The sequence below is a fragment of the Chrysochloris asiatica genome, unplaced genomic scaffold, assembly GCF_000296735.1.
Source record: "Chrysochloris asiatica unplaced genomic scaffold, ChrAsi1.0 scaffold00026, whole genome shotgun sequence".
Classification (NCBI taxonomy): domain Eukaryota; kingdom Metazoa; phylum Chordata; class Mammalia; order Afrosoricida; family Chrysochloridae; genus Chrysochloris; species Chrysochloris asiatica.
Window position 1 is genome coordinate 5,734,517 of NW_006408544.1, and position 25,418 is coordinate 5,759,934.

Here is a 25,418-nt window from a genome sequence, read left to right on the forward strand (position 1 = left end):
GAACTGCTGACCTTAAGGTTCGCAGCCCGATTTGTAACCACTACGCTACCAGAGCTCCTTTGATAGTCATAAGTCCTACTAATTCACAATTTAACATCACACACACTACACACTCAAATTTTCAAGCTTTCACAGCACGTAACAATGTTATGAGGAAAACAGGACTACCACACAGAACGCATACAGCTCTGACAGGCAGAGTCAAGATGAGTGGAACAATTCTACTGAAAAATAACATGGAAACAGAATTTAAAATGTTCAAGTCACACAAATGCATGACCATGACTCCCAATTGCCATTTAATATGCTTTGTACTATGGGATATAAAACTCCCCCCACACCTCAATGGAATGTTTAGTTGACACCCAAGATAGTCAAAACCTCCCACCAGTCAACATCCCACTATTTTCTGGTTGTACCAAAAAATAAACAACCAGGAAATGATTTCACCTCTTAAAAAAAGCATTTACATTTAAAAAATGGGATGAAGTGGGATTTCCTCCATCTTAAAAATGTTTCTAGAGCTACTAAAAAACTTGCATTTATAAAATAGTTGATAAAAATATTCCTCTGGATTGTACAAGAAGAGAGATAGAATACAGGACCCACTGATACGACATGGTAGACAAACATTAATCTGACTTGGCTTCTTTCTCTCCTGCTTCATCAGAGGCTGGACTCTCCTCGTTTTTAGTTTTTCCATTTTCGGCAGGTAAATCTTCTTTAGTTTCTTGGTTAGCAACTTCAGCCTGTTTTCCCTTTGCTCCCCTTTTCCCTTTTGCTTGCACTTTTTTTGTCTGCAGATTTATCCTTCCTGGCTGCCTTTGTTTCCACTTTTGCAGGCGGTTTCGCTGACAACCTTGCCAATCTCCTCTTGGGCTCCTCCTTCACTGCCCCTTTGGCCCCAACTGACCTTCCTCTTGGGCATCTTGACAGGGGAGAAGGCGCGTGCGGCGAAGGCACGTGCCGGGAGCCTGCGGGCAGCGGGGGCACAGAGAACCTTTGGGAAGCTGAGTTGCCTGCCCGCTCAGTGGTATGATTCTTGGTTGGCAATTTTTTCTTTCAGAGTTTTGTATATGCCATCCTGTTGTCTTCTTGTCTGTATGGTTTCTGCTGAGAAATCAGAGCTGTCATATTTATTCTCCTTGTAGGTAACTTTTTGTTTTTCCCCAGCTGGTCTCAGGATTCTTTCCTGGTCTTTGGTTTTCAAAAGTTTGATGATAATATATCTATGTGCTTTTCTTTTGGGATCTATCCTTTTTGGATTCATTCAGCTTCTTGTATGCTTATTTTCTCATTCTTTTATGATGTTAGGGAAGTTTTCTTCCAACGACTCTCTGACAGTTTTCTCTGTGCTTTTTATTGTCTCGTTCTGTTGTGGAATTCCAATTACCTGTAAGTTATTCCTTTTTGTGGGGTCCCACAAAAGTCTTAGGTTTTCTTTAGATTTTTTCATTCTTTTTTCTGATTATTCTTCTAGCATACTGTTGCTGTTGTTGTTGCTGTTATGTGCCATTGAGTTGGTAATGACTGATAGTGACTCTATGTATAACAGACAGAAACACTGCCTGGACCTGCACCAACCTTGCAATCATTGCTATGCTTGAGTTCATTGCTGCTGCCCTGTGCCAATCCATCTTGTTGGAGGTTTTTCTCTGACCCTTCAATTTCCCCAAAATGATATACTTCTCCAGGGACTAGTTCTTCCTGATAATATGTCCAAAGTTTGGGAAACGAAGTCTGACCATCCTGGTTTCCAGGGAGCAATCTGGCTATACTTCTTCCAACATAGATTGGTTTGTTATTTTTGAAGTCCATGCTACTTTTAGTATTCTTCTCCAACACCATCAATTCTTCTAAAGTTTATCTTTTTACTGTCCAACTTTCACATGCATATAAGGTTTTTGGAAACACCATGGCTTGGATCAGGTACACCTTAGTCCTCATATTGACATCTTTGTTCTCCAACACTTTAAAGAGGTCTTGTGTAGCAGATTTGCCTAATGCAATATGTTGTTTGATTTATTGACTGCTGCTTCCATGAATGTTGATGGTTGATCCAAGTAAAATGAAGTCTTTGACAACTTCAATCTTTTCTCCATTTATATGGATGTTGTTTATTGATTCAGTGGAGAGAATTCCAGCATACTAGTATTAAGAAAGCTACCTTTAACCTCACTAATTCAGGTTTCCATTGCTTTGAATCGACTCCTTTGTCCTTTCAATGTATTTTCCATTTCAGAAGTCTTAGTATTCTTCTGGATTTCTAATAGCAGGCTTTGTATTGTTACAAAATTTGCATTTATTTTGTCTATTTGTTCTTGTAATGTTTTTCTGAATTCATTTGTGTCATTCTCTGTTGTTTCTTTGTGTGAGCTAAAATTGTATGTTGCCTATGGGACATTTTTAGTGTTTTCATATTTTTATTTCATTGGTGGTTGTATGTTGATGTGTTGTTAGGTTCTTACCAACTGGCTTCTGTGGGTGTACTTAGAGAATGGAAGCATGTGTATCATTCTCCATTTGCTGGTTGGGTAGATTTGGCTGGTATTGGATATTGTCTATCACTGATTTCATCAGCTGGTATAGGAACTGGTATTGACTTTTTCCTAGCGGGTGGAGATGCAGAGATTTGTGGTTGAGCTGTATGTACACAGTTTCTGTCTCCTGTTGGGTAGGAAGAGGAGAACTTCCCCCACCCACTAGATACACACACACACAGGAAGCAAAATGAAATAAACAAGCAGGTGACCAATAATGAATAGAGAAAATAATAAAGGAGAAAAAAAATTAAAAACAGGCAGGGACCAGATAAAGAATATAATAATTAAAAACAGAAAAGAGGAATGGGAAAATAGAACTATAGAAGAGAAAATGAAAGGAAGAAATAAAAATAACTCTTGGAAGAACTATGGAGAGAGATAATAAAAAGAGAAAGAGAATAGAAAGTAGTAAAGAATTATTAAAAGAAGGGTTAGGGAAGAAAAAGGGGAAATGAGAGACTAAAGAAAAGAAAAACAAAACATAAATAGAAAGGGTAAAATTCAAGGGAATGGAAAGAGAAGGAGGACACAGAATAAACAAAAACAATGAAACAACAAAAGGAAAAAACCAAACCAAAACCCCCAAACCAGTGCAGCTATTAGACCTAGAGAGGAGAAAACGCTCGGAGTGCCTACAAGCCAAGAAGCTCAAGAGGTGGGTGTAGGAGAGAAGTGACAGTAGAGTTCCTGGCTCTAGTTGGACTTCCTATAGGCTTCGATGGTATCTATATTCAGGACACACAACCTGGAAGTAGTTTGTGGTGGTGGTGGTGGTGGTGGTGGTGTGCTGTGGCGTTGGTTACAACTCATAGTGACCCTGATGAGGGTTATAAGACTGTAAATCTTTACGGGCACAGAAAGCCTCATCTTTCTCCTGTGGAATGACTGTTAGTTTCAAACTGACCTTGAAGTTAGCAGCCCAACTTGTAACCACTACGCTACCAGAGCTCCTTGGAAGCAGTTCGTGGAGGCCCTTAATAGAGTTAGTTTCAGTGTCTGTTAGGACCACAGGGAAGCTGGGGACAGGGTGACTGGTTAAATACTGTCTGTTGACTTTGCGAGTTCTGTAGGTCTTAAACCAAGCCCATCTGAATCCAAGCACCAAAACAGTGCACCAAAGTGGCACAGCTGGTCCCTGACTCACACTGGTGTGGCTCCCAACCCTCAGAGAGCAGGGGCTTCGCTGGAGTAGATGAGGGTAGGAGCTGGTCATACTTTTGGTCACCATGCGAGTGTGGGGAAAAAGGAGTCATATCTTTCCAGTTGCCTGTGTGACTCTGTTCTGCTAGGCCACCTTCTGATGCAGAAACCACTCACAAAGGTTCAAGATGGTCATGCCGTGTCTGGCCAGCTACTCACCAGTCTCCTTCTCTCCCTGTACCTGCTTAGCTTATCCTCATAGTAATCACAGACTCCATTCCCCTAACCTTTCTTCTGAAGCTCAGGGTTCCAGGATTTTTATGTGTGTCTGTTTTATTTGTAGAGTTTCCATGTATTGAGTCTGTCTAGTCTACCATCTTACTGGAAGTCCTACTATTTTTCTTAAATGCTTGATAGAATTTACAAGCAATGTCATCTAGGTCTGGTGTTTCTTTGTAGTACAAAATTTAACTAAAAATTAAGTTTATTCTTGAGTGAGCTTTGGTAATTGGTGTCTTTCAAGGAATTAGTCCATTTCATTTATATTGCTGAAATTATTGGCATAAAATTGTTCATAATATTCTTTTATTATAAGTTTAATGTTTTTGGAATTTATAGTGATATCAACTCTCTCACTCCCAATTTGGTAATTTTAGAAAAAATATACTTTATTATTTAGAGATTTAGGTTTCTGCATAGAAAAATTGTGCAGAAAGTACATAAAATTACCATTTACCCACTTTTCCTTGCACATTGTTTCTCTGATTAACATTCTGCATTCCTATGGTATATTTGTTACAATTTATGAACCAATATTGGTAGATTATTAACTAAATGTCTATAGTTTACATTATATTAGGGTTCATATTAGTGTTATATAGTCCTACCTATGAGTTTTGACAAATGCTTAATGTCATGTGTCCACCATTACAGTGTCACACAGAATAGTCTCACTGTCCTAAAAATACCCTGTGCTCCACCAATTCATTCCTCTCTCCTTCCCAATGCCCTGGCAACCACTAAGCTTTTTCACTGTCTCATATCTCTAGAATGATATATAGTTGGGATCACAGTATTTAGTTTTTCCGGCTGGTTTCTTTCATTAGCAGTATACAGTTTATGTTCTTCCATGTCTTTTAGTGGTGTGGTACTTCATTTCTGATTATTGCTGAACAATACGACAGTGTACAAATGTACTACCTTTTGTTTATCCATTTACCTGTTCAGGACATTTTAATTGCTTCCAATTTTTGACACATATGAATATGTGGACCTATGTTTTCATCTCATTTGGGTCTATACCTTGGAAAGCTGTAGCTGAATTGAATGGCAATCTTATATTTTGGTTTATTAAAAACTGCCATACTGTCTTCCAAAGTGGCTGTACCACTTTGCATTTCCACCAGAAATAAATGAGATGAGCTTTCCTGTTGCTCCACATCCTTCCAGCATTTGGTGTTGTCAGTGTTCTGGATTTTAGCCTTTCTAATATCATTGCTGATGTACGATGGATCTTGGCTGAAAGCAGAGAATATCAGAAAGATGTTTATCTGTGCTTTATTGACTATGCAAAGGTGTTCGCTTGTGTGGATCATAACAAGCTTTGAACAACATTGTGAAGAATGAGTATTCCAGAACACTTAATTGTGCTCATGAGGAATCTGTATCTGGACCAAGAAGCAGTTGTTCGAACAGAACATGGGAACACTGAATGGTTTAAAATTAAGAACGGTGTGCAACAGGGTTGTATTCTTTCACCATACTTATTCAACCTGTATGCTGAGCAAATAATCCGAGAAACTGTGTTATATGAAGAAAAACATGGCATCAGAATTGGAGGAAGACTCATTAACAACATGTGATATGCAGATGACACAACCTTGATTGCTCAAAGTGAAGAGGACTTAAAACATTTACTGATGAAGATCAAAGAGCACAGCCTTCAGTATGGATTACATCTCAATGTAAAGAAAACAAAAATTCTCACCACTGGACCAACAAACAACATTCTTATCAACAGAGAAAAGACTGAAGTTGTCAAGGACTTCATTCTTCTTGGATCAACTATCAATACTCACAGAAGCAGCAGTCAAGAGATCAAACGATGTATTGCATTGGGCAAATCTGCTGCACAAGACCTTTTTAAAGTGTTGAAGAGCAAAGATGTTAGCTTGAGGACTAGGGTGCGCCTGACCCAAGCCATAGTATTTTCAATAACCTCATATGCATGCGAAAGCTGGACAGTGAATAAAGTAGACCATAGAAGAATTGATGCTTTTGAGTTATGGTGCTGGAGGAGAATATTGAAAGTGTCATGGGCTGCCAAAAGAACCAATAGATCTGTTTTGGAAGAAGCGCAGCAAGAGTGCTCCTTGGAGACCAGGATGGCCAAACTTCATCTCTCATACTTGGGACATATTGTCAACAGGGACCAATCTCTGGAGAAGGATATCATGTTTGGTAAGGTGGAGGGTCAGAGAAAAAGAGGAAGATCCCCAATGAGATGAATTGGCCAAGTGGCAGCATCAATAGACTCAAGCGTGGCAATAGTAATGAGGCTAGCCCAGGATTGGGCAGTGTTTCATTCTGCTGTGCACAGCGTAGCTATGAGTCGGTACTGACTCGATGGCACCTAACAACACAACAACAATAGGTGTGAATTAGGGTCACTATTAGTCAGAACTGACTGAATGGAACTTAACAATAACAACAACAACATGTGTGAATGGGATCCTGTTGTAATTAAGCATTCGGCTGCTAACTGAAGGGCCAGTTGTTCAAGCCCACCAGGTACTTTGCTTCTATAATGATTTATAACCTTGGAAACCCTATGGGGATGGTTCTGCTCTGTCCTTTTGAGTAGAACTATGAGTTAGAAAAAATAGGTGTGAGGCAAAAGTCACCTTTATTTATTTTGATGTGTAACTTGTCCCAGATTTGGACAGTGGTAGCCTCTCCAAGTTTGCTTTTAAGTCTCTTTTGAATTGTACCCATCATTCCTTGAGCCTATCCTTACTTTTGGCACAAGATGTTGCAGATTCATCTTGTATTTTCCTTGTCCCAACCCTAATTTCTTTAAGCAACCCTAGTTCCTTTATGATGTATTCATGTTATTGGGAAATTGCTGCTCTCAGGGCCTCTCAGTGATTAGAACTAGGAAACCGTGGTGCAGTGAATTACTTAATGCCTCATCTATCCATAGTATTTGTAAACTTCCACCAGACTTTTTCCTGATGGATTTAGACAAGAGAAGGTAGAAGAAGATGATTCAGTTGTAAGGAATTATGACTGGTCGATTTTGCCATCCTGCTGGATGTAAAATGAGCCATTTCAGAAGCAGAAGAGGGGATTTCACTATCATCAAAGAATAAGTGCCAGGAGACCCCTGTGCATTGAACCTCCTTGGCCCAGGCACAAGACAGAGAGGTGGGCTTCCCAGTTCCTAGAGCAAATAAAACTGAGTGACTTTGGGTAGGAGGCTTGCTTGCAGAGTGGTGTGCCTCCTCGCACGAACTGGAGAGGCAGGTTTGCTGGCCCACAGAGCTAGAGCCAAGTGCCTTCAGGCTGAGGCTTATGGTGGAATGGTGTGTCCCTGTGGGCATTTATCAGCAGCCCTAAAAGAGCTTTGTAACATTGGCCAGGCAGAGTGAGAGGCCTGTGGGCCTGGCTGAGAAGAGACTGTCTTGACTGAAACAACTGTACTCTGAGCATTTTCTGATCTTGTATTGTAACCTGTTAACTTCTCTAATCAACCCCATAACTGTTGAATATGTTGTCTGAGTTCTGTGTGACCATTGCAATGAATTATGGAACCCAGCTGAGAAGTAGAAAGGGTTGTGGGAGGATTGATTAGGTAACACAATTTTTTACAGGAATATATATATATATATATACACATATATGTATACTCTTTCATATCTATATTTATTTCTGTATCTATTTACATACTAAAAACCTTGAGTTTAAACCAATGCTCCCAACTCCAACACTTTAGGATTCATTCTAGTTTTCTCTGTTTGCATATTATTACCTATCCAAGAGAAATCTGACTTTCTTTATTTTTAATATACCTTATCCTGCTTGGACTCTGTCACTGCTTGCTAGCTCATGCAGATGTCCTCCTCAGCCCCAGTGCTCTGACCTCCTATGCTGGGTCCCTGCCACAGCCCCTCCCCTCTCCGAGCAGTCATCTTCCTTATCCTGCATGGAATCTGACTCCTATGCCAGCCTTGCTGTCACGGCTCCCCATCCACACATGGATGCCTATTAGGAAATGACGGATTTTTCATAATAAAATTGGTAAAGAATATTGTCTTGGAGTAATTTTAATTTGTATTTCTCAAGTGAAGCTGAATATTTTAATAATTTAAAAGTCATTGATATCTCCTTTTCTGTGAACTGATCATATCTTTTGTTCAATTTTTGTATTGGTTTATTGGTCATTATTATATTGATTTATCTGTACCTTCTACCTTTTTTAGAGTGAACATGCATATTATTTTTTTGTAACAAGAAGATACAACAAAAAGTTATTTTTAATAAGAAAAATTATTGTAGTGAAATCAGGGGCAAGATGGCAGATTAGGCTGACACTCAGCAGACCCTCTGTAACAAAGACATGGAAGACCAAGTGAAGTAGATACAGAAGTCAATCCTGGAATGCTGAGATTCAGAAGATAGGACAGAGAGGTGGTTTGAGAGCTGGAAGACTAAGTTGAACAGGAGCAGTGAGAGAGAAGAAAAGCAGGCAGGCTGTCAGTTGGCATGGAGTAGAACAGCTATCTTGAGCTCTTGCAAGCGGCTGCTGATACAGAGGCCTGCAGTTACAAGATGCAGCTGTGGGTTGGAGGCAAGAGGATGTAGTGCTCCTTTATTTCCGTGTCCTCCTGGTAGCTGGGGGTGTAGCCAGTCCTGCCATCACCAACCCAGGGGCCAGGGGACACCCTGTTGTGCAGCCTTGGCACTGCCTGGGCTTGGGTGCTGGAAGTGCCACCACTGCTTCTGGAGGTATATGAACCCACCCAGAACTATATTACACAAACAGTGAACAAAGAACTGCGTTCCTATTTCTAGGCTGTATCACACCCACCTGCAGACATGCACCTGGTGTGGCTCTGTGGGCTAATGCACTAGACTGCAAAGTTGGTTTGAACCACAAGGTCAGTGGTTTAAGCTCACTAGCTGGTCCTTGGAAACCCTACAAAGGGTTACTGTGGGTTGGAACCAACTTTATGGCATTTAACAATAACAACAAATCACATCTACCAGGAGACAGGTGGTGAATGCCTGAGAACACACTAACATACAATCATCAAATGAATATAAATAAAATGATACTATGCAAGGTCAGTAGTTCGAAACTAGCAGCGGTTCCGTGGGAGAAAGATGAGGCTTTCTGCTCCCGTAAAGATTTACAGCCTCGGAAACCCTGTTCAGGGTCGCTATGGGTCGGAACCGACTCGACGGCACTTAACAACAACAATAACACAATGTCTTAAGAGAAAACAGGCAATTTCAACCTACAAGAAGAAACAAAGTACCTTAAACAAGTGACTAAAATACAGCTAAAAAACACAATGCCAGAAATGGTATCAGAACTACTTGATAAGGAATTTAAAAGAATACTATTTATGTACCTTCAACAGATTGAGAAGATTGACAAAACCAAGGAGAACACACACACACACACAAACTTTAGATGAATTTAGGAAAGCACTACAAGAACAATTTGACAAAAGAAATGAAAAAGTGAAAACCATATACAAATAGCAATTAGAAAGTCAGAAGACTTCAGAAATAACTGAATCAATGGAAGGCTGAATTAGTGAGTTTAAAGACAAATCTCTCAAAACTCATCTTTGAGAGAAACAACCAGGAAAAAGAATGAAAAAATCCAAAGAAATCCTACTATTACTGTGGTGGTGGTGGTTATGTGCTGTGGAGTTGGTTTCGACTCATAGCGACCCTGTACAGGGTTTCCAAGGCTGTACATCTTTATGGGAGCAGGAAGCCTCACCTTTCTCCCATGGAACAGCTGGTAGTTTCGAACTGCTGACCCTGTGGTTCGCAACCCAATTCGTAACCACTACGCTACCAGATTTCCTTACTATTTCTGTAGGACACCATTAAGAGGAATAACTTATGTGTGACTGGAATTTGAGAACAGTAAGAGATAAAAAAAAATTGAGAAATTGTCTAAGAATTGTTGGATGAAAACTTTCCTAACATCATGAAAGATGAGAATATAGCCATTCAAGTAGTTGAATGAACTTCAAACAGGATAAACCTCAAAAGAAAATCACCAAGACATATTATAATCAAACTTTTCAAAACCAAAGGACAAGAAAAGACTCCTGAGAGCAGCTCAGAGAAAACTAAAAGTTACTTACAAAGGAGAACGTTAAGACTGAATTCTGAATTCTCAGCAGAAACTATGCAAGCAAGACATAGGATGACATATATAAAACTCTGAAAGAAAAAAATTGCCAACCAAGAATTATATATCCAGAAAAATTGTCCATCAAATATGACAGTGAAACAAAGACATTTCCAGATAAACAGAAATTTTTAAAAACTGCAAAAACCAGAACAACCTTCTGAAAAAATAGTAAAGGAAGTTCTTTGGACAGAGCACCAATAACAGCAGACAAAAACCTGAGGCTAACATATATGATAATATCACCCAGAACTCAATCCAGATATAGAATTCAAAGTAAAACAAATACACAAGACTGATAATAGGGAACTCGAGGTACTAGTTTGCAATAACAACACTCAAAAAAATCCATAAAGTAAACAGAGGGAATAATGCAGTTTCAGAACTTTCAAAAGAATTGGAAATCACGAAGATTTCAAGTAAAAAATAAAGTTAACTGTAACCCTAAAACTAGACCAGCCTTACTCTTAGCCATAACACAATCCCTACTCCTACACTAAAGAGCTCTGGTAGCATAGTGGTTATGAGTCAGGCTGCTAACCTCAAGTTCTGCAGTTCGAAACTGCCAGCCATTCCACAGGAGAAAGATGAGGCTTTCTGCTCCTGTAGAGATTTACAACCTAGGAAGCCCTATACACAGTCACTATGAGTCAGAACCAACTCCACGGCACACCACCACCCCTACACTAAACCTAGTCCTAACCATAACCCTAACACTAAATGAAGTCCTAGGCCTTGCCTAGATCTATCCACGGTCCAAACTCTAAATCTTTACTTGTATGTACCCTTGTGTGGATCAAGACAAACTACAGACAACATTGCGAAGTATGAGTAATCTGGAACATTTAATTGTGCTCATGAGGAATCTGGACATGGACCAAGAGGCAGTTGTTCGAACAGAACATGGGAACACTGAATGGTTTAAAATTAAGAAAGGTATATGACAAGGTTGTATTCTTTAACCAAACTATTCAACCTGTATGCTGAGCAAATGATCCAAGAAGCTGGGTTATATGAAGAAAAACGTGGCATCAGGATTGGAGGAAGACTCATTAACAACGTGTGATATGCAGATGATATAACCTTGCTGCTAAAAGCGAAAAGGACTTAAAACATTTACTGATGAAGATCAAAGAGCACAGCCTTTGGTATGGATTACATCTCAATGTAAAGGAAACAAAAATCCTCACCACTGGACCAATAAACAACATTCTTATCAATGGAGAAAAGATTGAAGTTGTCAAGGACTTCGTTCTTCTTGGATCAACTATCAACACTCACAGAAGCAGCAGTCAAGAAATCAAACGACATATTGCATTAGGCAAATCTGCTGCACAAGACCTTTTTAAAATGTTGAAGAGCAAAGATGTCAGCTTGAGGACTAAGGTACGCCTGACCCAAGCCATGGTATTTTCAACAACCTCATATGCATGCAAAAGCTAGACAGAAAAGAAGGAAAACCGCAGAAGAATTGATGCATTTGAGTTATGGTGTTGGAGGAGAATATTGAAAGTGCCACGGGCTGCCAAAAGAACCAACAGATCCGTTTTGGAAGAAGTGCAGCCAGAGTGCTCCTTGGAGGCCAAGACGGCCAAACTTCGTCTCTCATACTTTGGACATATTGTCAGGAGGGACCAGTCTCTGGAGAAGGATATCATGTTTGGTATGGTGGACGGTCAGAGAAAAAGAGGAAGACGTCAACGAGATGGATTGGTAAAGTGGCAGCATCAATGGGCTCAAGTGAGGTTGGCCCAGGATCGTGCAGTGTTTCATTCTGCTGTGCATAGGGTTGCTGTGAATCGGTACCAACTCGATGGCACCTAACAACAAAACAACAACAACCCTTCCATCCTAACCCCCTCAAAATCTATGTAGTTTCCTGGTACTTGAAAAATACTCAGAGCCCATGGTAGGTAGTATCTTATTGTAGCTCCTCAAGCAAGGCCTTATTTTCACTTCTCTTTGTGGTGAAACCTGCATAGCTGACAGGTAGTACATGAGCTTAAAGGCCTGAGAGACGTTTTGGATTGCTTGTCTATCCATTAGCAGTCCTGGAAAAATCACAAACTCTCTTATCTGTAAAGAAGTTTATAGCTCTACCTTAGTCATCATTTCACCAACTCTTCCAATGGCCCTAGGAGGCTGATAAGTCATTGACAATGATTCTCATTTTACAGATTTTGAACCTGAGGTCTGGAAAGGTGAAGTGTCTTTATTATCTGGAAGGTTAGATCTACAAGTTACCTTAAAGATAATTTCAGTCTATGTACTCAGGGTCCTACAATGAGTGAGTAAGGCAAAGTTTTGATTTGGGCCCAAATCTTCTTACTTCTAGGTGCTCCTTCTAATAGTACCATTCAAAATGAGAATCCCTATTACTCCAAGTAGTCAAGGGAGGCTGAGGAGCTTCTCCAGGAGACTACAGGCTAAGCCTTTAACAGACTAGGGCTGGATAGGCACAGTGGGAGTGCTGGAGCCTTAGGTCTCTCCATGCTCACCTTTTGCAGCAGTCAGCATGGTGGAGGCCAGTTCACACTGCTGTGATTCCAAGTGTCCAAGTGTGAACCAACGAGGATAACGACTGGGTACCACAGATACCATATGGTGAGGGTGGGAAGTGTCACCTGCAGAGGCTGCGTTTTCTAGAACCGGTAACCTAGAAGACCCAAGGAGAGTCATCAGCCACTAACTGGACCTTTGCCATTCTGAGCCATCTTAGAGAATCCTATTCTTTGCTGGGAAGAAGCTGGGCTGGAAAGGGTCAATCAAGAGTTTTAAAGGTTTCAATACCTAGGGTACTCTATGTGAGCTGAGTGCCTGGGTACTTGCAGAACTCAAGTGGGATAGTCCCACTGCAAAATGGATTAGAAAAGCAGTTGATGAGCCATAACGTTATATTTTAAACTGTAAGAAATAAATGCTGAGTCCTCAGCAGTCTTTTCTGTGTGAACTGAGAGATTCTTTCCTCCTATGATCTAACAGAAATCCTTCTGCATGCTCTGCTGTATTCCAGAGGCTCACTTGTCTTTCTGAACCCAGGATTCAATTCTACTTTGTAAATAACACTACCATAGCTCATTGCTCTCAATCTTGGGCATAACCAGACCTATCAGTACATTCCCTAGATGCCTCTGGGGACCTGTGCTTGGGAACCATGATTCAGTTGAGCTCTGGAAGAGTGTAAACGCTTCTCAGGCTAAGTGGTCCCAAAATAAAATACTCAGGTCTTGGGGGCTACATATCTATTAATAAATACCTCAGGGACTTCACCTGATAACTCATCAAGAGTACAGCCAGGGAACCGAGCGGGTCACTAGCAAGGCATTCTACTTAAGAATCCTAGATCATATGAAAAAGTCAGTTACTTTATGGCAGGCTTGATGGCAAGTCTTAAATATATACAGACAGGGAGAGATAGAAAATAAGATAAACAAAAAGATCATTGGAAACTTCTGCTTCCTGGAGACAATGGACTGGAAAAGGGCCACTTACCTCATGGCACGTAAGGCTAATTTATAGGACAAGTCTGGATCATGAGGCAGCAGAGCTGAGAACAAATATTTGGCAAAGGTATGCATGGGAACACTTTCTCGATGGATTACTTCTCCCAGACCGCTGAAGGGACCTCCTGCAGCAAAAAGATAAGCCAGTCAATTGTATTTCTGTAGGAGTCCTGGTGTGGCACTGTGGGTTAATGCACTAGACAGCAAGGCCAGTTTGGAGCACAAGGTCAGCAGCTCTAGCTCCTCAGCTGCTCCTCAGAAACCTTATACAGGGTCGCTGTGAGTCGGAACAGACTCAACGAAACTTAACAACAACAATGTTACTTTTCACCAGCCTAGACTTGAGCCCCAGGATCCCATCTGCTAGCCATGGAAATTTTTACTACAGTTCAATGCCATAAATGTTACAAATCAGACTGTTAACCTCAAGGTTGGCAGTTTGAAACTACCAGCTGCTCCGCGGGAGAAAGATGAGCCGTTCTGCTCCATAAAGATTTGCAGCCTCGGAAACCCTGTACAGGGTCGCTATGAGTCGGAACCGACTCCACAGCACACAGCCACCACCACCACCAGGGTCATAGGCGAAAACCACTATAATAACAGTTTCTTTCCACTTACCTTCCAGCAGTAAGATGCACTGTTTTCGCAGTGTTTGCACTAGTTCGTCGTCCAGCTGCAGCTCCTGGAGTTGACTCAGGAGTTGTTCCTCATTACGGCACACCTTGTCCTGTGCATAGAGGCCTTCAGGCATCACCCTCTGTTGACCCATTCCCATCAGGGCAACTTCAAGGGCCAACGACAGGTAGGACTCACTGCTGTTTGGGCAGCCTGCAGCCACAGGTACGTGCTGGTATACAGGGGTTCTGCTTTCACTCATATCTGAGGGCAACAGGGTACCAGGTTGCTTAGGTCAGGCCCACTGGATTCTTCTGTTCCTCTCACCCTCTCCCTTTGGGATATAGCTTGGTTTACAGCTATCACAGGGAAGCTGAGCCAGAAACCCAGACCAGCAAGGAAAGTATGCTGAAAAAAAGGTTACATAGAGCTACAAAGATTATTAGCTCTTTGCTAATATAGGAACTGGCCAGGCCAGCTGGCAAAGCAGAAAACTTCATCTTTTGTTAGCATATTATATAATGCCATTATTGACTGTTTTTGTATCTGTCTCTTTTACTAGAGTGTAAGTACCTTAAAGGGAAGGGACTTTATCAGTCATTTAAGGCCAGGTATATGGAAGGAAGCAGGAGAAAGATGAGGCTTTCTGCTCCCGTAAAGATTTACAGCCTCAGAAATCCAATACAGGGTCGCTATGAGTTGGACCTGATTGCACAGCACACTACCACTGCGTCCATAATGAAGGAGCTGAGTGTATGTTAATGGTGAATGAATGAATCCCAAATGCAAACTCAGGATATAAACCTCACTCTGTAAATGAAACAGACCAAAGATGTTGATTCCTTCTGCAGGGGATTAAAGGGAAGAAGAACTACCTTTGGCTTGGGGCTACTCCTTGTATCTCCAACCAGATAAATCCAAACCTTTCCATTAAAACTCTTAATTTTGTAACACTTACAACTTTGATACTATTATTTGATATGCTTTACAACGGATTTACAGTTTCAGTAAAAGAGCACAGGTTTAAAAGTTAGAGTCTTTACGTTTTCCCTTCAACCATCCAATAAATATTTATAGAGAACTAAGAGTCCCTAAAGAGTCATGGTGGTGCAATGGTTAAGTGCTTGGCTGCTAATGAAAAGACTAGTGGTTTTAATTCACCAGCAGCTCCATAGGAGAAAGATGTGGCAGTCTGCTTCTATAAAGATTTACAGCATTGGAAACCCCATGTGGTAGTTCTACTCTGTCCTATGTTGTGCCATTGAGTCGGTTCTGACTCACAGTGACCCATGTACAGCAGAATGAAGCACTGTCCAGTCCTGTGCCAGCCTCACAAATTGGCATTGACTTGATGGCAATGGGTTTGGATTTTTTTTTTAGGAGTCCTTTGTTGACACAAACAGGTAAGCACTTGGCTACTAAAAGATTGGAGGTTTGGAGTGACCCAAAGGCACCTCAGAAGCCAGGATTGGGGGTGATCTGTTTCCAGAATGGTTGCAGTCTTGAAAAGTCTATGGAACAGTCCTATTTTGCACACATGGGTCACCACGAGTCAGAATCCACCTGATGGTAACTCAAAACGGCATCAAAACATTGAATGGAAGGTATTGCACTGAGCTGAAGGATCACAACAATGAGTAGTAAGTCATAACTTTTTTCAAATAGTTAGAGATATTTGTGAACAACTTGTAATGCAATGTGCTATCATAGATGTGTGTATACAATATCATGATGGCATAAAGGAGTGAAGAATCAATTCTGTCTCTAGTCCTGCTACTTTGAGAGTCTACTAAATTTAGAGACAGTTTAATCCTTAAAATTTAATTAAATGAGAAAATTTAACTTTACGAGTCACTGGGTGGCATAAATGGTTTGTACTCAACTACTAACCTAAAGGTTGATGGTTCAAACCAACCCAGAGGAGCTCAGAAGAAAGGTCTGGTGATCTGCTTTGTAATGATTACAGCCAAGACAACCCCATTGCATTGTGTAATGCATGGGACTACCATGTGTCTGAATCTACAAGACAGCAACAGATTTTTTTCTTTTTTGAAAATTTCTCGTTTGCAAAATTGGTACGAAGTCCTCATGAGGGGGAAAATTCAATGGAAACCAGATAGTACTATGCAATTGCAAGGGATACATACATAAAATCTTGATGAAATTCTCTCCTTCCAGACTCCTCTGAGGACCTGGCATCTGACTCCAAAAATTATTCTAGTCCTTCCTTGGACTAACCTTCTTTAGAATTATGGTAGAAATAAGAAAGAGGCAAAGGAACATTGGTAATGTAAAAAGGGAAATTTGGACAGGGCCAGAATGGTGGGAAAGAGAGGAAGCCTAAGGAAACCTCTCAGGGTAGGGTCAGTTTGGATAAGAGGAAGAGAAGACTGCAAGAGGGACAGAACATAGTTTGGCAGGAAGGAGAAGCCTGCCCCAGGCAGATCTCTGTACCTGACACTTCCAGATAGCCATCATCATTCAGGCGGCAGGCCTCAGTCAAAGTGAGAAAAAGACAACCAATGGGGTCCAGAGGGTGGCCCACCCAACCCTCCAGGTTTGTGATGGTTGTGGTTCCTCTCTGCAACAGTTCTGGAAGAAAATAGGTTAGCGTTTTAGAGAGTGGAAGAAATACATTGCTCTGTGTCCTTGCTCTATGTCTCTTCTTTGGTTTATTTCAAGCCATGGCCCCAAGAGTTAAAAGAAAAGCTACCTTCATTGTTTTACCTTGAGTTGATAGAACTGGTAACAAGCTTATCAGTTAGCTGGAAGGCCATGTGATTTGCATTTAGGCTGCCAGCTGGCAGTGCATACAGGTAGATACAGCTTTATAGTTCTACAAGGTTTTCTTACACCAGATCTATTGTGAGTCTTACAACTGCCCTGTGAAGGAGGCATGCATGCATGCATAATTATTTCAATTACATAGAAGAGTGAAATGAGATTCAGAAAGTTAAAGTGAGATAGTCTAGGTAACACAGCAGGTGGAATGTCCTGCAATCCTTTAACCCTTGCCATACCCACTCCAAGAATTTAATGGAAATTAAGTTTAGTACTAGGCCTCATATCACCCTAGGCTCCTCATCAGTCTCAGGCTTTAGATGACTCCTAATCATTATACCTTTCTTTTGATGCTTGTAGATTTCAAGTTGCCTCTGTTGCTGCAACCTCAGAGTATTGATAATGGCCACTGTGAGTCTGAGGGCTTCTTTTGGATAACCATGAGACCGCAGGGCATCAACCCGAGCACACGCTGTAGGTACATGCTCTACCGGATAAGAAGAAAGTATTTGGGTTGAGTTAAAATTTCAAACCAGGAAAATTCATGCGTGATAAAGGGAGTTTCTGTTTAGTTCAGTTCCTCAAATTCAACCTGATATTTATTTTATACCAAGAACTGTTGTTTTATTTATTGAAGATATAATGTTGAATAAAACACGAGTGCAACCTTCAAATAACTACCTTGCAGCCTCAGGTGAGCACACAACTAGGATATAAAATGTCATATCTCTTTGTGAAAGTAACCCTGGTAGCATAGTGGTCAGGCTGCTAATCTTAAGGTCCGGAGTCTGAAACTATCAGTGATTCTGCAGGAGAAAGTTGACGCTTTCTGCTCCCGTAAAGATTTACAGTCTTGGAAACCCTATTCAGGGTCAATATGCATGGGAACAAACAACTCCATGGCACACCACCACCACCACCACCACCTCTTTGTGAAGATTTACTAAGGGAACTTGGAGAAGGTAGCAAATAATTGCCTAAAGGGAAAAGTCTTCATTTATTAATCTTACTTTTTTTTTCAAGTTTTTATTGTGAATTGGGTGATAGTTTACATGGGAGAACATCAGCTTTACATTCATCCTATCATATTTTGTTTCATTGCAATGATTACAATCCCCTCTATGCATCATCATTCAACAGTATTTGCTTCCATTCCCTCTGTTGTTTTTTTTTTTTGGATGTACACCAAAGCATTCAGGAACATACAACCATTTAAACAACCAAAGGGTATATCCTGCATGTCTGCCCCATGGCCAGCACACAGCCCCTCTCCCTCCCTGAGTCGAGGGTCCCCAGAAGCTCTATCTCTCCAAATCATTGTCTCTGACTCCATCTCTGGTGTCACTGTTTCTCTGGTTAGTGTCCCACACTCCACTCTTATCCCTTGATGGTCCTAGGGTCCTCCACTCCTAGACTGCAAGATCAACCACTCCCCTCCTTGCTACAAAACGTCTACCTTTACATTTGCAACACTCACAATCAGTCCTGATAGCAATTATTCACTATTGAACCACAAGAGTCTTATCCCCATCTCCTTTCATCAGCCCTGTCCAGATAGGTTTAATCTTCTATTTCTTGAAAATTTACTATATGCCAGATAGTATGCTCAGCAAAGGGAATACAAAAATGAATAAGAAATACTGATCTCTAACAACTCACAGGAGTCCTGGTGTGGTGCTGTTGGCTAATGCATCAGACTGTGTAGTCGTTTGAACTGCAAGACTGGTGGTTCTAGCTCACCGGCTGCTCCTTGGGAACCCTATGTAGGATCGCTATGGGTCGGAATCGACTCTAGGGCTCTTAACAACTCACAAATAAAACATATGTATATATATGTATATAGTTATTGTTGTTAAGTGCTGTTGAGTCAATTCTGACTCATAGTGACTCTGTGTAGGATTTCCAAGGAGCGGCTGGTGAGCTTAAACTGCTGACCTTGCAGCTCAAACTCATAGAGCCACACTGAAGAAGAATTGATTCATTTGAGTTGTGGTGTTAGCGGAGACTATTGAGAGTACCATGGACTGCCAAAAGAACAAACAGATCTGTGTTGGAAGAAGAACAGCCAGAAGTACAGCCTGGTTCCTTGGAAGCCAGAATGGCCAGACATTGTCTCTCATACTTCAGACATATTACCAGGAGGGATCAGTTCCTGGAGAAGAATATCATGTTTGGTAAAGTGGAAGGTCGAAGGAAAAGAGGAAGACATAGTGGATTGGCATAGTGGCAGCTATGATGGACTCAGGCAAAGTAACAATTGTGAGTTTGGCCCAGGACTGGGCAGTGCTTTGTTCTGTTGTGCATAGGGTCTCTATGAGTCAGTACTGACTCGATACAACAACAAACAAACAAACAAAAATATATAAGGGTGATTCAAAATTATCTGCACTCTGGCTGTAGAATTAATTTTAATCAACTTTTAGAAAAGACAGATATATCATGTTTTGACATAATCTTGCTTTTCACTACACTTTGTCCATCTGTCAACATGCTTTCATATTCCCTTACTAAAAAATGTTTTAGGTTGAGCTGCGAGCCATGAATGCACTGCTGTTTTCACTTCTTCATCAGAGGTGAATCTCCAAGGGCTGCTTTCAAGGGACCAAACAGGTGAAAGTCCTATGGAACAAAGATCAAGATTATAGGGAGGATGCTTTAACACCTCAAAATGAAGTTTTTGCAGTGTCAACAATGTGGGCAGAGATGTGTGAACATGCATTGTCATGCAAGATCACTGTGCCCTTGGATAGCAATCCTCTGCATTTAATTTGAAATTTAGGCTTCAATTCTTCAGTGAGCATCTCACTGTAATGAGCACTGATGATTGTTGACTTTTTCCTGACAGTGTTCTAAACTGGTCCTTAAAGATCCCAGAAAACTGTAAGCATCAGTTTTCCAGCTGATGGCTACTTTTGAACTTTTTCTTACTCAGTGACTGAGGATGTTTCCATTTCATACTCTGCCATTTACTTTCAGGCTTGTAAGTGATGAATCTATGTCTTGTTGTCACCAGTAACGATTTTAAGAAACTTTTACCTTTTTTTGAATATTAGTCGGTCCAAATTTTGTTTGCGATTGTCCAAAAGCTTCTGTTTATGATCTTCGATGAGTTGCTTCAGTACCCATCTTGCACAAATTTTTCAAAACCCAAGTCTGTCGTGGATTATTTCATAGGCAGAGCCATGCTGATTAGCAAATGATTTGTCACATAATCTACTGTTACTTGTCTATCTGACAGAATCATTTTGCATGCATGCTCAATGGTGTCATCAGCCATGGATGTGGACAGCTGTTTTAATATAACTGGAGTATAGATAATTTTTGACTCACCCTTGTGTATGTTGTTGTTGTTAGGTGTCGTTGAGTCAGTTCTGACTCACAGCAATCGTGCTTAGGGTTTCCAAGGAGCGGCTGATGAACTTACACCATCAACCTTGCAATTCAAACCGACCTTGCAGTCTAGCTTATTAACCCATAGTGCCATACCAAGATCACACACACATACATATGTATTTTATATGTTGTTATTGTTGTTGTTAAGTGCCGTCAAGTTGGTTCTGACTCACAAAGACACTATATAGGGTTTCCAAGGAATAGCTGGTGAGTTTGAAGGTTCAGCACTAATCCTACAGTACCACAATTATACACATATATACTATAAGCATAATTACATATATATATATATATATATCTCGAATCTGAATGTGGCACTTTAGGATCTGCACTGGATTGTGAACCACAAGGTCAGCAGTTCAAACCCACCAGATGCTCCTTGGAAACCCTATACAGGGCCTCTATGAGTTGCTATGAGTTGGAAGCAACTCAACGGTACTTAATAACAACACCAACAATATATGTTGTTGTTATATATATATCATGGAGTTCTGGTGTGGTGCTATAGAGTAAGATCAGCAGTTCAAACCCACCAGCTTCTCCTTGTAAACCCTACACAGGGTTGCAATGAGTAAGGAATTTGGAATTACTTTAGAGATAATGGAAGACAACCAAGACATAAATGAGTGAGTATTATAAAGAAATTTATGATTTAAAAGATGGCATTATAAATTGTAATCACTGCAATGAAATAATGGTGTAAAACCAATGTTCTCCCACGTAAACTATCACTGAATTCACTATAAAAACTTAAAAAAAAGATGGCATTAAAAATTAGAGCACTTCAGAAAATTAGAAAATATGGATAAACAAAGTGTTGTTGTTAAGTGTCATTGAGTCAGTTCTGATTCATGGTGATGCTCTATAGGGTTTCCAAGGATCAGCAGGTGGGTTTGAACTGCCGACCTTATGATTAGCAGTCCAGTGCTTATCCAATAGAACCATACCAGGACTCCAAAAAATAGCAAATACAAAAAATCTATAATACTATTACTTAGATATAGCACAATTTCCAGTTCTGTGTATTATCATCCAGACTTTTCTACTAAATTTTTAATAGAAATGGGATATTATAATTATTGTTTTGTACTTGACTTTTTCTACTTTATAACACATATTGTAAATATCTTTCCATGTCATTAAATGTAATTCTATAATGGAGTCCTGGTGTGGCACTGTAGGATAAACACTGGACTGCAAGATTGGTTTGAACTGCAAGGTCGGCTGTTCAAACTCATCAGCTGCTCCTCAGATACCATATACTGGGTTTCTGAGATGGAACTGACTCAATGGCACTTAACATCAATGTTAAAAGAGATGACAGTTCACTGAATATGCGTACCACTTATTGCATTAACCCCTTATTATTAAACATTTAGATTATTTCTAATTTTCCCATAATAAACTATGCTCTAATGAACTCCTTACCTTATGCTTATCCTTAGTTAATTACAGTATTAAGATAAATTTCTAGACGTAGAATTCCTGGCTTAGAGTACGTAAATATATTAAAGGCTTTGATAACTGTTGCTTAAATAGCTTTTGGAAAGTCTGTAAGAATTTACAGTTTTGGGGCCGCCAACAAACATACAAAGAAATGTTCATGACTATTAGTCATTGTTGTTGTTGTTAGGTGCCATCGAGTTGGTACTGATTCACAGAAACCTTATGCACAACAGAAAGAAACACTGCTCGATCCTGGGCCAACCTCACTACTATTGCCACACTTGAGTCCATCAATGCTGCCACTTGGCCAATCCATCTCATTGGGGGTCTTCCTCTTTTTCTCTGACCCTCCACCTTATCAAATATGATATCCTTTTCCAGCGACTGGTCCCTTCTGACAATATGAGAGATGCAAGTCAAAATAACAGTGAGATATCATCTCACACCAGCAATAACAGCGAAGCTCAAAAATGCAGAGGGCAATAAATGCTGGTGAGGATGTGGAGACACTGGGACCCTCCTACATTGCTGGTGGGATTGCAAAATGGTCCAACCACTCTAGAAAACAGTATGGTGCTTCCTCAGAAAGTTGGAAATAGAAATACCATATGATCCAGCAATTCCTCTACTTGGTATATATCCACAAGAAATATGAGCCAAAACATGAGTAGATATATGTACATCAATGTTCACAGCAGCACTTTTCACAATAGCAAAAAGATGGAGACAGCCTAAGTGCCCATCAATGGAAGAATGGAAGAATGGATAAACAATGAAATATTATGTTACCTTGAAGAATAACAAGGAAGCTTGTAAGCCACCACATAACATGGATGAACCTTGAGGACATTATGCTAAGTGAAATTAGTCACAAAAGGACAAATATTGTTTAAGACCATTATTGTAAAAGCTTAGGAATAGCTATACGAAAAGGGGAAAAAAAAATTCTTTGTTGGTTACCAGCGGGGGGGGGGCGGGTGGGTTTGGGGGAGGTGGAGGGAGGTGACGGTAGAGCACAGGGTAGGGGACAGACACATCACAGTTCAGATGTTGTAGAGGGCAATACACAAGAAGAGAGAGGGGGTGGAAGAACAAGGTAAATAGGAGAACACTTAGTCAGGTTTGCATGGGCTAAACAGGACAGAAGTAAATAGTGATGCATGTTAATCGTGGAACAACAGGGCTCTGTGATACAGGGATCAAGGCACAGTCTGAAGAGGGGAAATAATACTAAGATGCTTGACTGTCTTATGAATATTGGTTTCCCTTGCCTACTATTGTAAAATAGACACTTGAGTGGGATAGAATGTCGGGAAACATGATTATAGAAAGCTTGTAAGCCTGTCTTCAGCCTATAACTGATTGGAAGGCTTAAAAGGGGTTCTATAACTTGTTCAGTGACATAGACCTCTTGAGGAGCCTTTCCAGTGTATAGGACCTTACGTGAAATCCTGAGCCCCATCCAGAACCTTCTGAGGTGGGACATTCCCACCAGAAAGGACAAACAGACCAGCCTGGAACAGCTAGAGAGACAGAAGATACATCTTCAAAGAAAGAGCATCAGGAAAAACCCAAAACAAAAATGGTAGTATGATTGGCTACCACAAGAATAAGCAAGTTGTTCGCTGGGAAGCCATCAAGTAATCAAGTCTCTACAGGGCAAACTCCCTGCTAAGACTGAAACTCAAAGGGAACACATGAGCAGGCATGTAAGCTTGCTGGTGCCCATCTTGGTCTACTGGTAAGTGGAAGAGGGGGAAAGGCAGCAATGAAGAAATGGGCTGAGTTCAACTATGTCCCACAGACTCTCATTGACCTGGAGATAAGAGAGAGAAGAGGAAGGGCTGGTTGGTCCGAAGTGTGGTGAGACCTGGGGACACAAGAACATACCCACATAGGGCTAGAGCTGAGAGTGAAGCAACCAGCTGATATGAAGTGAGGGGAGATGCATAAGAACACCCAAACTTGCAGATAGTACCTATATGACCTAGCCTCAATGGCTTGAAAATCAGAACTTGACTAGAGAAAGATTAAAAAAAAATTTTTTTTTTTTTGATAAAGGAAACGAGGGTAAATTGTTAAAATTTGATGAACTTGACCTATTCTCATGGAGGTAATAGCTTAAAATACCAACAAAGAGGGAAGGAGTCTTCATATCAAGTATCAATGCTATCCCCCTCTGAAGGACCTTGCTCCTGATCAACAAAATGGCATTGCAACTGCCCCTAAGTAGCGCAAAAGTCTTGCTTAAAAGCTCAGGTCTCCTGAAAGCTTAAGTCTTTATCACATCAAGAGACCCTCCCCTTGGTAATTTCAGGTTTCAGGAAAATCTCCATAACCCCACCCATTGGAAGCTCCCCAGAACTGTACCAGGGACCACACCACCTTAAATACGCCAGTCTGTAAGGGACAGGCAGGCTCCTGGTCTCTCTTGACTTTGAGTTCCCCCTCCTGAGAGGTTTACTCTCAATAAACCTGCCTGCTGTTGAAGTCACGTTTCTCTCCTCATCTCTTGCTTTCTTCTTACATTTTGATCTCTAAGGTGGGGCATGGGAGAGTAAGCCGAGGCTGACTCCAGGTTGCCTTTGCCCTGTTCCCCCACACCCCCTTTTCTTCCTCTCCTCAGATCTAAGGCATGATGGTCAGCGGAAGCTCGAAAAGCGAATCCTAGAAAAGCGAATCCTAGACGAGAGTTGTGAGCAAACCACGTCCAATTGAGGAGGCTTGGCCAGGGGCTTGCTGCGTTCACATCTCTGTCTGGGCAATTGTCTCCCTTTTCTCCTTCTTAATTTCATGGCTCCAGCAGAACACAGGACCACGTTCCAGACTAGCTCCAACCATCCACCACAAGCTGATTCCTCTTCTAGTCCTTCCTACAGGGAAGGTATGTTGGATTCTGGAGGTTTTCTCTAAGGTATGTTGGACTCCTACAGGGAAGGTACGCTGGACTCTGGAGGTTTTCTCTAAGGTAATTAGAGAACACCTCCTCCAGCCCCCAGACATAAGGCCTCAGCAGGCCTTCTTTACATGTCTCAGGGGCCCATCATCAGAACAATACAGGTGACTCTCTGGTTGTTCTTCTGGCCCTCCCTCCCATCTCTGGACTTGATGTTTTCTCTCCTTGGGATGCCCTGTAGAGAAACATCGTATGCCCCAGCCATCCCCCTCTTACATCTCTCTTTAACTGAACACACAAAAATTATGGGAACCAATATCTCAAAAATAGACATGAAGATCCTATTAGGGTGTCTCTTGTTCAACTTCAAAAAACTTCATTACAATATGAAATCAAACCGAAACACCTCTTTATGCTTTGCACTGGAAGGGAAAGTGGTCGCAGATCCCCTATGTCCAAGCCTTTTTCTATCAACCACCAAAACTCTCTTAAATGTCTATTTTCCTGAAGTTTCAAGTTCCCATTTCCACCAGTTGTTGTTGTCAGGTGCCATTGAGTTGGAACCGACTCACAGTGACCCCATGCACAGCAGAACGAAACAATGTCCGATCCTGGGCCAACCTCACTACCGCTGCCACACTTGAGTCCATCAATGATGCCACCTG

The 25,418-nt window shown here is 41.0% G+C and overlaps 1 protein-coding gene across 1 annotated transcript in view; it reads right to left on the reverse strand.

Annotated features, from left to right (window-relative positions):
* ZSWIM5 (zinc finger, SWIM-type containing 5) overlaps positions 1 to 25,418 on the reverse strand; it is a 317,188-nt gene that overhangs the window by 28,570 nt on the left and 263,200 nt on the right. The window contains exons 7-11 of the mRNA XM_006839698.1: positions 17,359 to 17,505; positions 16,692 to 16,829; positions 14,241 to 14,501; positions 13,612 to 13,747; positions 12,618 to 12,775 (exon numbers count right to left, since the gene is read on the reverse strand). Of these exons, the coding sequence (XP_006839761.1) occupies positions 12,618 to 12,775; positions 13,612 to 13,747; positions 14,241 to 14,501; positions 16,692 to 16,829; positions 17,359 to 17,505 (840 nt within the window). The remainder of the gene's footprint in view (positions 1 to 12,617; positions 12,776 to 13,611; positions 13,748 to 14,240; positions 14,502 to 16,691; positions 16,830 to 17,358; positions 17,506 to 25,418) is intronic.